This window comes from Abramis brama, assembly GCF_963993115.1.
Source record: "Abramis brama genome assembly, chromosome: 17".
Taxonomy (NCBI): Eukaryota; Metazoa; Chordata; class Actinopteri; order Cypriniformes; family Leuciscidae; genus Abramis; species Abramis brama.
In genome coordinates, this window is record NC_139979.1 from 17150573 (window position 1) to 17164041 (window position 13469).

The 13469-nt window shown below is 37.0% G+C and overlaps 1 protein-coding gene across 4 annotated transcripts in view; it reads left to right on the plus strand.

Moving 5' to 3' along the window:
• cadm4 (cell adhesion molecule 4) overlaps nucleotides 1-13469 on the plus strand; it is a 141786-nt gene that overhangs the window by 104801 nt on the left and 23516 nt on the right. For all 4 annotated transcript variants that reach the window (XM_084089166.1, XM_084089164.1, XM_084089165.1 and 1 more), the window contains exons 2-5: nucleotides 2185-2331; nucleotides 6489-6776; nucleotides 10301-10462; nucleotides 11745-11835. In XM_084089166.1, coding sequence (XP_083945292.1) covers nucleotides 2185-2331; nucleotides 6489-6776; nucleotides 10301-10462; nucleotides 11745-11835 — 688 coding nt within the window. The remainder of the gene's footprint in view (nucleotides 1-2184; nucleotides 2332-6488; nucleotides 6777-10300; nucleotides 10463-11744; nucleotides 11836-13469) is intronic.

The following is a 13469-nucleotide window of genomic DNA, read 5'->3' on the forward strand; positions in this document are numbered from 1 at the left end:
AAACAATGGCGGCCAAGTCTGCGGATGCCCGAATGCTGAGTAATAACAGTCATTAGAATAATAATTGGGATAGCAATGGCAGTGCCGATTGTCGTGATATGAATCACAATATTGATGCAGAAGACAGAAATAAGAATGGCTACAATTACAATGGCAATTGTGCAAAATTTCAGGACGTCCTCAATCACTGTCTCTCATTTACTTCTCTGTTCTTGCCTCTTGATTTCGGCTCAATACCTCACCTGTCAATGTTTTATTAACCCGCTCTCCCTCCACGCTGAATTCAAGACAAGGGTACTCTGAGATGGATAAAGCCAGACAGAATTAAATTTAAACGAAGCCAGATGAGCAGGGCAGCGGGTGACGGAGGATGCCGTCTCACACCTTTCTCCTTTATTTCCCTTCTGAACTTTGTCTTTTGTCTCTTTTCGCTCTCATCAGGCACGCCACATATCCTAATCCTAATTGTTTCTCTCTGAGACGTCCTCTATAACCTCGAGGTCACTATAGTTAGTTTTTACCAATGGTACAACATTGGTTAGACATTACAGAATAACACTTTTTTGAAAGTCATGAACTAATATTTTCACACTTTTACATAATTTGGTAAAATTGCAGCTTGATTGTAAATTTGGCCTATGCATAATAAATGTATTGTTCACACTGAGAATAGTGACAAGCTTGAGATAAAATAAGTACAGTAACATTACTAGTGGCAAAATTGTTGGTTATGGTGGAAATTATATTGAGGGACAGTTGAAAGTTGAAAGAGAGTTGCATTCTTTTTTTAAATTAACACTAGAATGTGTGTAAGTTTAATAAATAAAAATAAAAACAAAAAGCTGCGAAAAACGCGTTTTTGTCATAGACTACGTCTGGATCGGATTGAGAACGATGATCAAAACATAGATGGAGGAGATTGAGTCCATCAACACCCCCAAAGCTTCGCAGTCCTATACCTCATCTTGGGTCGACATTTCATTCGGTAACATTAAGCAGTTTTGATTTATATGCTGTTTAATGTTGATGATCGCATTATTTTACATGTTTCTGCTTCTTCTTCACGTCTTTTGAAAAGTAGCTTGATGAAATAAATGGAAAAACAAATGTGAAATTCATGGGAAAAAGTATCCAAGGCAGTTTTAATGTGAAATTTATATAAATAAATATAGAAAAATGTTAGTTTGAATAAAAATCAATCCCTGGAACAGAAGCGTCTATAGTTAATGAAACGCCCTTCACATTATTATTATTTTTTTATGGTGTGAAATGAGTCATCTGCACAATACTCGAGTAACTGTTGGTTCTAAGCTCAAGCTATATACAGACTTCTTGTCATACGGCAAGTCTGTAACATGTCAGTCTGAGCATGTCAGACATCCTGTCCTAGCTAAGATTGGAGAGTGGAGAGACGGAGGAGACAGGTCTCAGCGAATCAGCCGATGTCATCATATGGAGTCTGTTCTGGGGATGAACGTGGTGTCAGGGTTGCGAATCATTACAGATCACCAGAGACAGGCTCTCTATGAAGAACACTGCTAATGATGTGCTGTGGTGGGTTCCAGCAACATGCTCACACTGGCCAGCGGTGATGACCTCATGTTCAACCTACCCTACTCCATACTGCTAAAATAAACATCAACAATACACGAGCGTCACCCAGAACATGCACCAGACATTACCTTCAACAAAGATGTGTTCGTTTTTGCAGCGAAAGTGCCATTAGTTCTGTGTTGCTTGCGTATGACTGAACCGAGTTCATTCTCTCAAAAGAGCCGTCATTACCGACGCTTTCACAAGCTGGATGTTAGATCGAGCAGATGGAAGAGAGAAGTGTGTCAGCTCACAGTAATGGATAAAGATAACGATGCTATTGGTCTTACCAGCACTTAATTAGGACCCCTTTCTTTCTTTTTCTCCCTCTCGCTGTCTCTGTCTATCTGTCAGTCTCTCATTATTTTCTTTTTTCACTCGTCTGTCTCTCCTCTTCTGCATAGTTCACACTTCTAAGCACAAAGGTAGTTACGTGAGAGAGTTGTTAATTGGTCACTGAGGTATTTCTTTCTTCAAAATTGCTCCATGTGCCATCTTGTCTCCTTCTGTCCATCAAAAATACCTTTTATAAATGATTAATTTCACCAAATGAGAGTTCTGCATTAAGTCTGTTACCCCTCTGTCTTTCAGCGCGGGGTCAGGCCGTGCAGGCTGAGAACGTGACCGTGCTGGAGGGGGGGACGGCACAGATCTCTTGCCGTCTTCAGAACTACGACGGCTCGATCGTGGTCATCCAGAACCCACGCAGACAAACGCTCTTCTTCAATGGAACACGAGGTGAGCGCAGCTAAAACTTCATTGGCCATCGCTAGCAGATCTTTTTAAATCCCCATGAAAATAACAGTGTTTGAACAAAAGTGTTTTGGCATAATTATTTTAATATGCCTGCACCCATTACTTTATATTAGCTAGAAGACTTGAGGATTATGCTGACATGCTCAGGACCAATTAGTGGGATATTGTTTATTTTGAGAGAAACAACGTTAAAATTTTAAAAGTCTAAAATTTTACTTTATTCTCACAATTGTGACTTAATTTCTCACAATGTGTCTTTATATTTCATGATTGCAAATGTATTCTCGTAATTGTCACTACTTCTCAAAGTTTTTACTGTTTTAACTTTGATTTAAATGTTTTTATATAACAAGGAAACAAATATGGGATTATATTTTACAATGTGACTTTTTTGTGACTTTTGTGACTTTCATAATTGACTTTATATCTCACAATTTTAACCTTTTTTCTAGAAACTGTGACAATATCTTATAGTGTGACTATTTTTCAAATTTGTGACTCACAGTGTGACATTACTTTATATCAAAGTTTTATTGCATAAAAATAACTTTTACTATTGCATTATATACAGTAAAGCTTTCTCAAATTGCAAATGCAAATCTCACAATTGGATTTTTTCACCTAGAAATTGTAATTGTCCCACAATATGATTTTATTTCTCATGCATTTTTTCCCTTTTTTATAAACAATATCATAATTGCTTGTTTAAAAAAACAAAACAAACTTTGAGGCAGAAATGGTTTTCCATAATAACATGAACAAACTTTATTGCATTATATAATGCAAAACAGATAATGAGTTAATCATATAGTTATCACTAATCACATATGGAAACTTTGATTTATACATTTTTATATATTATATTTAAAATACACATCCACATTGCTGGTCTGTTAAACCTCATGCTAAGTTTGTCATTGATTTTTGTTAAAGTTCTTCCCCATTTTGCTGCATTTTTATCATGTACCAAAATGAACTTATTGAGCACTCCTTCTCTGACACTGACTTCATCAGACACATTCCTTTTCCATTAATGGTTCTCTTTTAGTGCTGGTAAGTGGTAAATATGTTAAACACAACCTTGGAGTTCGTGCTAGCAGTGGAGCAGTCTCTTTTCATGCTAGTTAGCTTTTATCATCTTTGGAATATATTTATACTGGCGCCATCAGTCTTTCTGAAATCCTTTTTAACTGATTACACCTTATTTCAATTTCTTTTTAAGATCCTTTTATGTAATAACCTTTGTTTTTTCCATCACAGCCATCACTATCACTTAAATTTGAAATCTCTTTAGTGATGACTTTCTGTCACCCTCGTTTTGCATGATATGTAATGTGTTTTTATCCTTGCCTTTGTAACCCTTGCCTCAGAGAAGGACTCAGAAAGCATACGTAATTCTGTGAAAAAAGAGAATGGAGAGAAAGAATGAAATTGGTAGAAACAGAAAGGACCACAAAAGCTAAAAGCTGAATTAGTATCTGTGATCTCTGCCTTTATAAGTGCACATAATTGGGCCATTTTGTAGGAGCTAAATCACACCTCTTCTGAACCATTCACACTACTCTTTTTTTAGACTCACTTTTTACTAACATTCTTTATGCTTTTAATATCGGTGGATTCTACAGTGTGATCATGACAGCCCCAAGCTGCCCTTACTGCTTGAGTGCCCTGGTCTAAATGTACAGAGAAACGCAAATAAAAACTCCGCTTGCTAACTAATGAATCCCGATAACAGTCTTTTAGCGGGCAACAGAGCGTAAATATCCCTCAGCGGTCATGAATACAATAACCTATCAGCATGCGCCCTTTCCATGAGATTCTTTCATATTGGCCAGATCTGTGAGGTATGTAAATGAAGCGTGACTAAAGGTGACAGCGGCCTGGACAATGCATTGACATTTCCCTGCCATTTAGCCTGAGCAAAGGCATTTATCTCCTTTAGTGAGGCTCTTTTACTCCCGTTGTGTGAAACACGGATCGAGTGAGTAGGTACACATGTCACAAAAGAGCACCCACTCACTTATTTAGTTTATCACTCATTCATTCACTATCTCTCTCATTCGTTCAATGTATCACTCTTTCACTCGCTCCGTATATAGCTCACTTGAGGCTGGAATACACTACACTAAACTTTTGTTCTCAATTTGAGTCAACAATAGTTTGCCGAAAGTGTGCACCAGTTTGCAGATTGAGCAGTCAGGGTTGAAAGATTTCACAGAAAATAATTAGTGTATAATGGGCTCAGACTATGATTTTTTTTTAGCTTCATACCATGTCTGTTCAGATTTTAAAATTCGTGTAGTGTATTCCAGCCCTCAGTTGCTTGCTCACTAACTATTCATTAGTGATTCACTTACTTAGTGTATCACTCACTCACTCACTCACTCACTCACTCACTCGCTCATTTGCACATTAATTTACTTGTTCTCTCTCACATTCAATTCATATTCTCCAGCAAGAAACACTGACAGATGCAGCCAGTTGTTGAAAAATGTCTAGATTCAGAGCAGTAATCATCTTATGGATCCAGCGCATTGGGCTGCTATCTTTTGAGTGTGCTGATGGCAGTGGTTCACATCGCCAGAGCACAGTTGGCCACAGACAAAAAGCTTTAAATGGAAGTAGGGAGAAAAGGAGTATTTAGCACCATTCAATACAAAATGGGTTTGTGTGTGTGGGTTTTTTTTTTTTTTTTTTTTATCCCAAAAAGGCCCATCCCGCCCCTGCAATTGGTATCATTATTTGTTATTATTATTATTATTTTCTGACAATTGATTTTTCTCTCACCTTGGTTTCAAATCATTTTCAACACCAGTTCTCGATTCCTCTGTTTTCTTCTTCCCCTCTGTATTTATGTGTTATTCTGTGTCAGCTGTTCTGTGAGAGATGCTAGTTAAAACACTCGTCTGTTGTTGTTTTCTTCTCCTTTTCATCTTCTCCTTTTTATGTTGCTCTATTCTTTTGATCTTTATTGTGTGATTCTCTATCAGAGTTGGAGAAGTTCATTTGGAAACGTAGATTGCAAACATCAAACTAATACTAATTAAAAGTAGAAAAGCTACAAGCTTCAATTTTGATAAAGTAGCTAGGAACACTAAAAGCTACTACACTAACTGCTTTGAAGCTATGAAAGGTAATACTTCTTTATTTCACTGTCAAATTATTTACAACACTTATAAGACAAAGTGGTATTCATGTATCTTACACAATCAGGATCTGCACAACGGTTTTGCTGAAAACAAGCAATTGAATAGCAGTAATTGAAAACATAGTGATAAACAGCAGTTTTTATCCATGAAATACGGACATGTAAAATGAACACTACTGGTGATGAATTTGGGACTTTTTAATGTTTTTTTTAATGTTTCTTATGCTCACCAATTCAATAAAAACAGTAATGTTGTGAAATATTATTACGATTTAAAATGACAGTATATTTAATACATTTTTAAGTGTTATTTATTCCTGTGATTCCTGTGGTCACATGATTCTTCAGAAATCATTCTAATATTCTCATTTGTTGCTCCTGAAACAATTATTATTATTATTAATTTTGAAAATAGTTGTGCTGCTTAATATTTTTGTGGAAAGAGTGATGAATAGAAAGTTCAAAAGAACAGGATTTATTTGAAATAGAAATCTTTTGTAACATTAATGTCTTAACTGTCACTGTTTAATTTCATGCATTCTTGCTTGAATTAGAAATAAAAAAAAACTTTTGAATAATAATTTAGTAACATTAGTAGCATTTGTAGCTATTTTATTACTTAACTCAGTGCGAATTGCCAGCCGCAACACATTTTCCTTTTGTAATAGGCTTGACTTGATATTAACCATTGTGAAAAGAAGGCATTACAAACAAGAATAAAGCAAAACCTGAAATAAGACTGCTTAAACAATGCCCTAAATGCCTGTTTTGACGTCAGCAGAAAAGGGAAGTCATTTGAGAGGAGGAGAAAGTCGCTCCTTTTTGATTAAAAATGAAAAAACACATTTTCTTCTTTGCAATAACATGCATCACTGAAATGGCTCACAGAAAGATGCATTTAGAAAGTGAATAGGTTCAATTTTGAAATAATTTTAACTTGTGTGTCCTGCATTTGCTTTATCCTTGCTCATCCCTACTCTTTCTCTTCCAGCACTGAAAGACGACCGTTTTCAGATGGTTCTTTTCTCACCGCGGCTGGTGCGGATCACGTTGACTAATGTAAGTGTGTCTGATGAGGGCGGCTACTTCTGCCAGCTCTACACCGATGACACACACCACCAGGTGGCGACGCTGTCGGTGGTGGTGCCCCCGGAGGTGCCTACCGTGGAGGTGAAGACGGAGGCAGTGGAGGGTGGAGAGGTGGAACTCACATGCTTGTCCCCACGGAGCAAACCACCAGCCACCCTGCGCTGGATTCGGGACCGGCGAGAGATCCCTGGTGAGTTTACAATTTAAATGTGACAAAGTAATTTCAGATTCAATGCAGCCACATTTATATACTATACATGCAATTACAAACATGAAAAAGCATATATACAAACACAAAAGAGTCTACTTTTCTAAAAAAAATCCCTCACATGTGTGCATATTTGCTCTGTCTCTTTGTCAGACTCTCTGTCTTCATGGTAAATGTCATGCATTTCGACTAATCTCTCTGGCAGCCAGGAAGATGCGCTTTACTCCTCTCCCCCATGTGTTTGCTCATTGGCACATTTTCCCCTCTATTGCTTTGTCACTCTATCGAATTTCAAATGCATCTGTCCATCTGGGTCTCTTCGGATGTGTGCAGAGGAACGTTTTTTTTTGTTTTTTTTGTCAAACACACACACCCACACAGAACTGGATCCAGGTGGGGCCTCAATCTGTGCCTTCCTTTCATTTCTGTCAGCTTTATCTCTCGTTTTCTTGCTTTCTCTCCCCCTTCTTTTCCTCAATGCCATCACATTTGCTCTATCTTTTTGTTTCAGCTTTCCTTTTTTTGGCTCCAAAAAGAGAGTGACAAAGAGACAGAGAAACAGAGGCAGGGAAAGTGTAGGCTGAGATTGTAGGCTTTGTGCACTATCAATGTTGTTCGAATACAAAGTTGTGAGCGGAGTGGGTCTTTCGACAGATTCAATAAGACAGGACTCAGCTTGAATTTGGACTTCTGAGCCCATCACTGTTCCGCTTCAGTGAAAATAATTTAAATGTCTGCCCGATCAAGGTTATTTAAGTGTTATCACACGAGTAAGAGTTCTATAAACAAGCCAAGTAACTTATGTTTCAGACAAAATTTGCTGTTAATTCGCCAAGTAGCGCACAGACTGGCAGCCTGTCTGAAAACAGCCTCATGCAAAACCACACAACTCTTCAAACTGCTCACATACTCTGGTCTGGAACGCCACAATCATAGACAAGTGGAGTGACACAAACATTGAAACAGCCCTGTGTTATACAATGCTGCGTTCATGTCATGTTATTATGAGGTGGTAACTCTGAGATAACTGAGGGTAACACTTTACAACAGGGATCCTTAAATCGGGCCCCGGAGTTTAGCTCAAATCCTGATTAAACTCACCTACCTGTAACTCTGAAGACCTTGATTAGCTTGTTCAAGTGGCTTTGATTAGGGTTGGAGCTAAATGCTGCGTTCACACCATGTCGTAATTACCGTAATTACCGTAATTATGAGATGACAACACGTGTATTTTTGTAGGCCGAGCCAGAAGTTAGCATCACCCTGGTTCCCCTGACAAAAACCCAATTTGACTTTTGGATTATTGCAGAAAATATGCTCTGTGACCTAAAGTTTATTTCTTACACGTCTTGTTCATCATGCTAATCTTCACAAATCAACACAACTTTTATGAATTTTGAAGCCTAAATACAATCGGCAGAAGTAAAAAGCTAAATGTAGGCTATAAACAAAATACATCTCTGTTGCATGATTTCAGCGCCACCATCACTAAGCTTCTGCAAATACATAGTTAGAATAGTTTGCAAGAGTGTGATTATAAACACAAAGAGGCTGTGAAAGTGGACTAGCGGACTGTTTAATGTACCCAACAACCTCTGTTGTCCCATTTAGCCATTTTGTACCAACAACCTTTTTCAAGACAAGTAAAATCTTTGAAAAATTCACAAGGGGTAGTAGTAGGGATGCTGGATATATCGGCCACCATATCAGTATTCATACTTTGCAGTCACGTGACTACCATGGATACCTGGCGGGCAACAAACGGGTATTTTCAACGTAGAGTCCTGTAGTTCCAGGTCTTTCTAGTAGCTATCAAGTCTGTTAGCGAGCTAGCTGTATAACTATGGACTAGGATTAACTCCAAGGTGACAAAGTTTTTTAAGATAATCGAGCAGTAATAATTCCTCCGTAAATAATCTAGCTCTACTGTTGGGTCATCTCTGGTTCTCAATTGTTGTTGTTAGCAAAAGACGACAGCTGTTACTGTGCGTTCACACCGCCACCGGCGAGAGCGTCAAAGTGCCCGGAAGTCATTCATTTTCAATCAATTTTGCCGCTCTCACCGGCGGCGGTGTGAACGTATAGTTAGCTTAGCTTAGAGTCATAACACAAACAGCTGATTTGCCGAACCAGCTGGTGGTGTTGATTGACGAAACTACAGGGTAACTTAAAGACACGATTAATTACATGATCATACACCCATTGTATTCAAACAAATGTTGAAATTACCTTTGATGGAGTGATGGAATGATCACTGCACAGACGTGTACACTGTGAAGGTTGCCTATCTCATCTGCAGTTAGTGCATCCAATCGCACAACAACTGTCTGGCAAGTCGTTTACACCTCAAAACACCAACTTCTGTATAGTAAAACTGGCAACGTCCTGGCAAGATCCTTGATTAGTTTACTGGGTTTCGTTGCTGGAGAACGACATTCTTGCCCGTCAGCCAGTACTTGTGATGTCACGTGCAAAGTATGAATTGGCCGATATATGTTCATTTTTAATGTTATCGGCCTGATAAGAAAATATGGACGATATATTAAAGCCGATAAATAATGGATTATTTCCTTCAGCCGAGACACTTCAGATGCGCTCTGTTCACCGTGATGGTTTTGAATGGCTTTAAGTATGATTGGAATAATACAGTTATATTATAAAAGAAAAAATACAGTTAAGTGCAGCGCAAGTCTGTCATATAGGCTACATAAAATTATAATGAGAGTGTTTCAGGCTCTCAAAAATTATATAAAAATTCGGATTTAGATTTATCGGCCAATATATCTGTTATCGGCTTTCAAATATAAACAATTATTGGTTATCGGTATCGGCCAAAATTTTCATATTGGTGCATCCCTAGGTAGTAGTGATGTATTTTATGGTGTTAACCATAGACCGTATTACAGGCGTTTAACAAAAAAAACATTTAAAAAACATAGACTTCAGGACGATCGAACTTGGAAGTGCAAAAAATTCTGGGTTTAAGGGTTTTGGCCTCCAAAAATGTGTTTATTTTTTAGTTCATGATGCATAACACATTAACTACTGTCAATAAATTAGCCTTTTCTAACTGGTTCATATGATTTTCACAGATCTAAATCTGAATTTTACAAGTTAGGGACCTGTAATCTTGACATATCCTTCATAATTCTGTAAACTCTTTTTGACCCCACTCTCTATCGACCTACACTTCCCCTTCTCTGTGTCATTACCACTTTTCTGCCCTTCACTCGCCCCTTGTCATTTCGTTTTTCATCATCAAATTAAAACTTAATAGTCTCACAGGGATAATAGAGCCTGTTCTGTGGTTGTGAAATCAATGTGTGTAAGGTATATTGCTCAGCGCATCGAATTCGTACTCTTTGAAGTAACCAGAGAGAGCGTGCAATCCTTTGAATGAAAGGTATGCAAAAATTGTCTAGCTGAAATGTGAACATTGTTCAAATTTGGGCAAACTGACTTCTATAAACCCCTCAATTTCTTTCCATCCCTCTCTTTTCGTTCAGGTGTGATCTCTCAGCAGGAGAACGGCAAGACTGTGAGTGTGTCCAACACTATCCGTATCCCCGTGGAGAGGAAAGATAACGGAGCGGCGCTGAGCTGTGAGGCGTCTCACCCGGCACTCGTGGGGCAGAAACGAGTTCGTCACTACAGCCTGGACGTTCACTGTGAGCCAACAATGCCGTCACGTTTCCATGGCTACCAACATGTTAGACTGATTAACGTTATTAGCTCGCAGAAGCCCCATCTGTTTAAACATGTTCACTTGGCAAGCCTCTAACAAGGTTTGTTTGTTTGTGTTACATCTTGCCTGCTATGATAAAGGACTAGAAGACAACAGTATCCCATTACACACCACACCACAGTGTTAACAGAAACACTTGAAATATGATACTGTGGAAAGATTTCAACCAATTAAAATGTCTAATATCTAATAATATACTTTACACAAGGACTCCGCTCATAAAGTTTCTGTAAAAAACTAAAGGGCTTTGCTCTATAAAAAGACAATTGAGTTTAAATAAACTTTAGTGTATTGCTGTTGTTACCCACAGTGAGTTTGTATCGGACACCCGCTAGAAATGTGTCGAGACACTTGCTCTGTTCTAAAACCTAGTGAGCTGCATTTTAAGAGCAAATTTTGATTTTAAATCTAGTTAATTCAATACCAAACAGTATTTATGCCACCATTTAAAAGTTTGAAAAAAAAATGTCTCACCCAAGCTGCATTTATTTGATCAAAAATAGAGTAAAAATAAAAGTTTTTCTACTTTAATATTTTAAAATGTATTTTTTTTTTCTCCTGTGATGCAAAGCTGAATTTTCAGCATCATTTCTCCAGTCTTCAGTGTCACATGATCCTTCAGAAATTATTCTAATATATTCGTTTGATGCTCAAGAAACATTTCTTATTATTGTTTCTCATTATTTATTATTCAATGTTGAAAACAGTCTGGAAACTAATTTTTTTTTTTTTTTTACAGAATTCTTTGATGAAAGTTCAAATGAACAGCATTTATTTGAAACCGAAATCTTTTGTAACATTATGTTAATTATATATACATTATTAATTATGTCTTTACTGTCAATTTTTTTATCAATTTAATGCTTCCTTGCTGAATACATTGCTTTCAAAAAATTAATTTGACTTATCCCAAACTTTTTAATGATTAGTGTATAAAAAATGTTTAAAAATAAGAAAACAGATGAATCTCATATGTGTGTTTATTATAATTATTATTCCTCTCACATTGGCCAAATTGAAATCCATTGAAATTCCAGAGGAACATTCAGTTGTGAGTGAGTGATTTGTTCCAATCCAGTCACTTATGTGGTTCCGTCTTAGTCACAATACTTCCATTAAAGGCTGTAGGTGCTCACTGGGCTTTGTGACAAAGCTTTCTTCCTTTTTTTTATTCCCTCTCTCTATCTTTCTCTTTATCTCTGCAGTTGCTCCTACGGTGAAAATCATTCCCCCTCAGGGCATCCTCCGAGAGGGAGACTCCCTCAGTCTCACCTGCTCCGTTACCGGCAACCCACTGTGAGTGTACAAGATCGTTTATGTGTTTTTCTTTCTAAATGTATCTGTCAGTTTGTGTGTGGGAGATTTTGATGGATGTGAAAGCGTGTGTGGAGTTCTGTTTCTACATGTGCTTTAAAACTAATCATCTGAACTGGTCCCACAGGAACAGCTTTTATCTTCTAACAATCCAAAATGCTTAAAGAGGATCATCTGAATCCAGCTCCAATAAAGTATAATGACTCCGAACAAAGACAATCTGTGCATGAGGGAGAACAGCCTTGACTCTGTCCTCTATTCTTCCACCCATCTCTCTTATTATTTCCCCTTCAAATTCAGTTTCAAAGAACACAATAAAAACAGTGACTGGAAAAAATGTAATAAAATGTATATTATATTATTATTTTATAACAATTACTGTCACATTATTTTTTATAAAATATATATTTTTTAATAAATGAATTTGGTGAAAGGTGGAAATAATAAAAAGAAAATATTATTGTATATTATTATTTGTTTTGCAATTACTGCCACTATTTATTTTTCATTTATAAATTATAAAAAATATTTTATTTTATTTTAATAAATGTAGCAGTAAAGATGGAAGTAATAAAACATAATAACAATATGCAATACAATTAAACAGGATCAAATAAAATTTTATAGTGAACGTTAAAGTCCCCCTGTGGTGAAAATCAAGCTTTTAATGTTGTTTATATTATGTTTATGTGGTGTTTTTAATATGCTTTAAAACAAACCATATGCAAATTCATAAGTCAACACCATTGATGAGTATTTTCTCCTTAAAACTGTAGTGAACCAAAGACAGTATCAAAAACACAGTTTGAAATCGCTGGTGTTTCTGACGTCACAAACTACCTTGTAACCAATCACGTCAACGAGTGGATCTCAGAGCTGGGGCTAATTTGCATATTCATAGAACCGCATATACTAAATGAGGTTACATTCAAGCTATTTTAAGGCAAGAAAAAAAAATCACGGAATTTGACACTATAGGGGGACTTTAAAGGGGTCATATAATGTCATTTTTGTACAAGCTAATATGATTCTTTAGGGTCTAAATTAAAAATTGTAATATACTTTAATTAAAAATTCTCATTAGTATTGTAAGAAAACACTCATTTTACCTGGTCAAAAACAGCTCTGTTTTCAGCACGCTGTTTAGGTGCATGTGTCTTTAAATGATAATGAGCTTTGCTCACCCCGCCCCTCTGTTCTGTGCGTACACCGTTTGTAATACAATAACGCTTCGTTCATTATAAACGTGGGATTATGAATTATATTGAAAACGTCGTACATAGAAAACATGCCATAATGTACCCTGAGTGTAAAAATAGCTGCATTCATCGTGAAGCGTGCAAGCTATTTGCAAAGATTAATATAAAGATTAATATAAAGGTCAATAAAACGTTACACTCACTTGTTCTTCTGGAGGTTCAGCAGGAACACGAATAGTTGGTACTGATCCTTTTTTCAAGAGCAGCTTCTTAGCAAATCCAGCTTTATACTGACCCTTGTTTGTAAAGCAGTCTGGTGAAATGATTCGCGCAGACATGACAGCATTGACGTTGATCGTGGGGAATATTCCCTTCGAAAACAAACTCAGCCACTTCGTCTTCAGCTGTACGGATTTA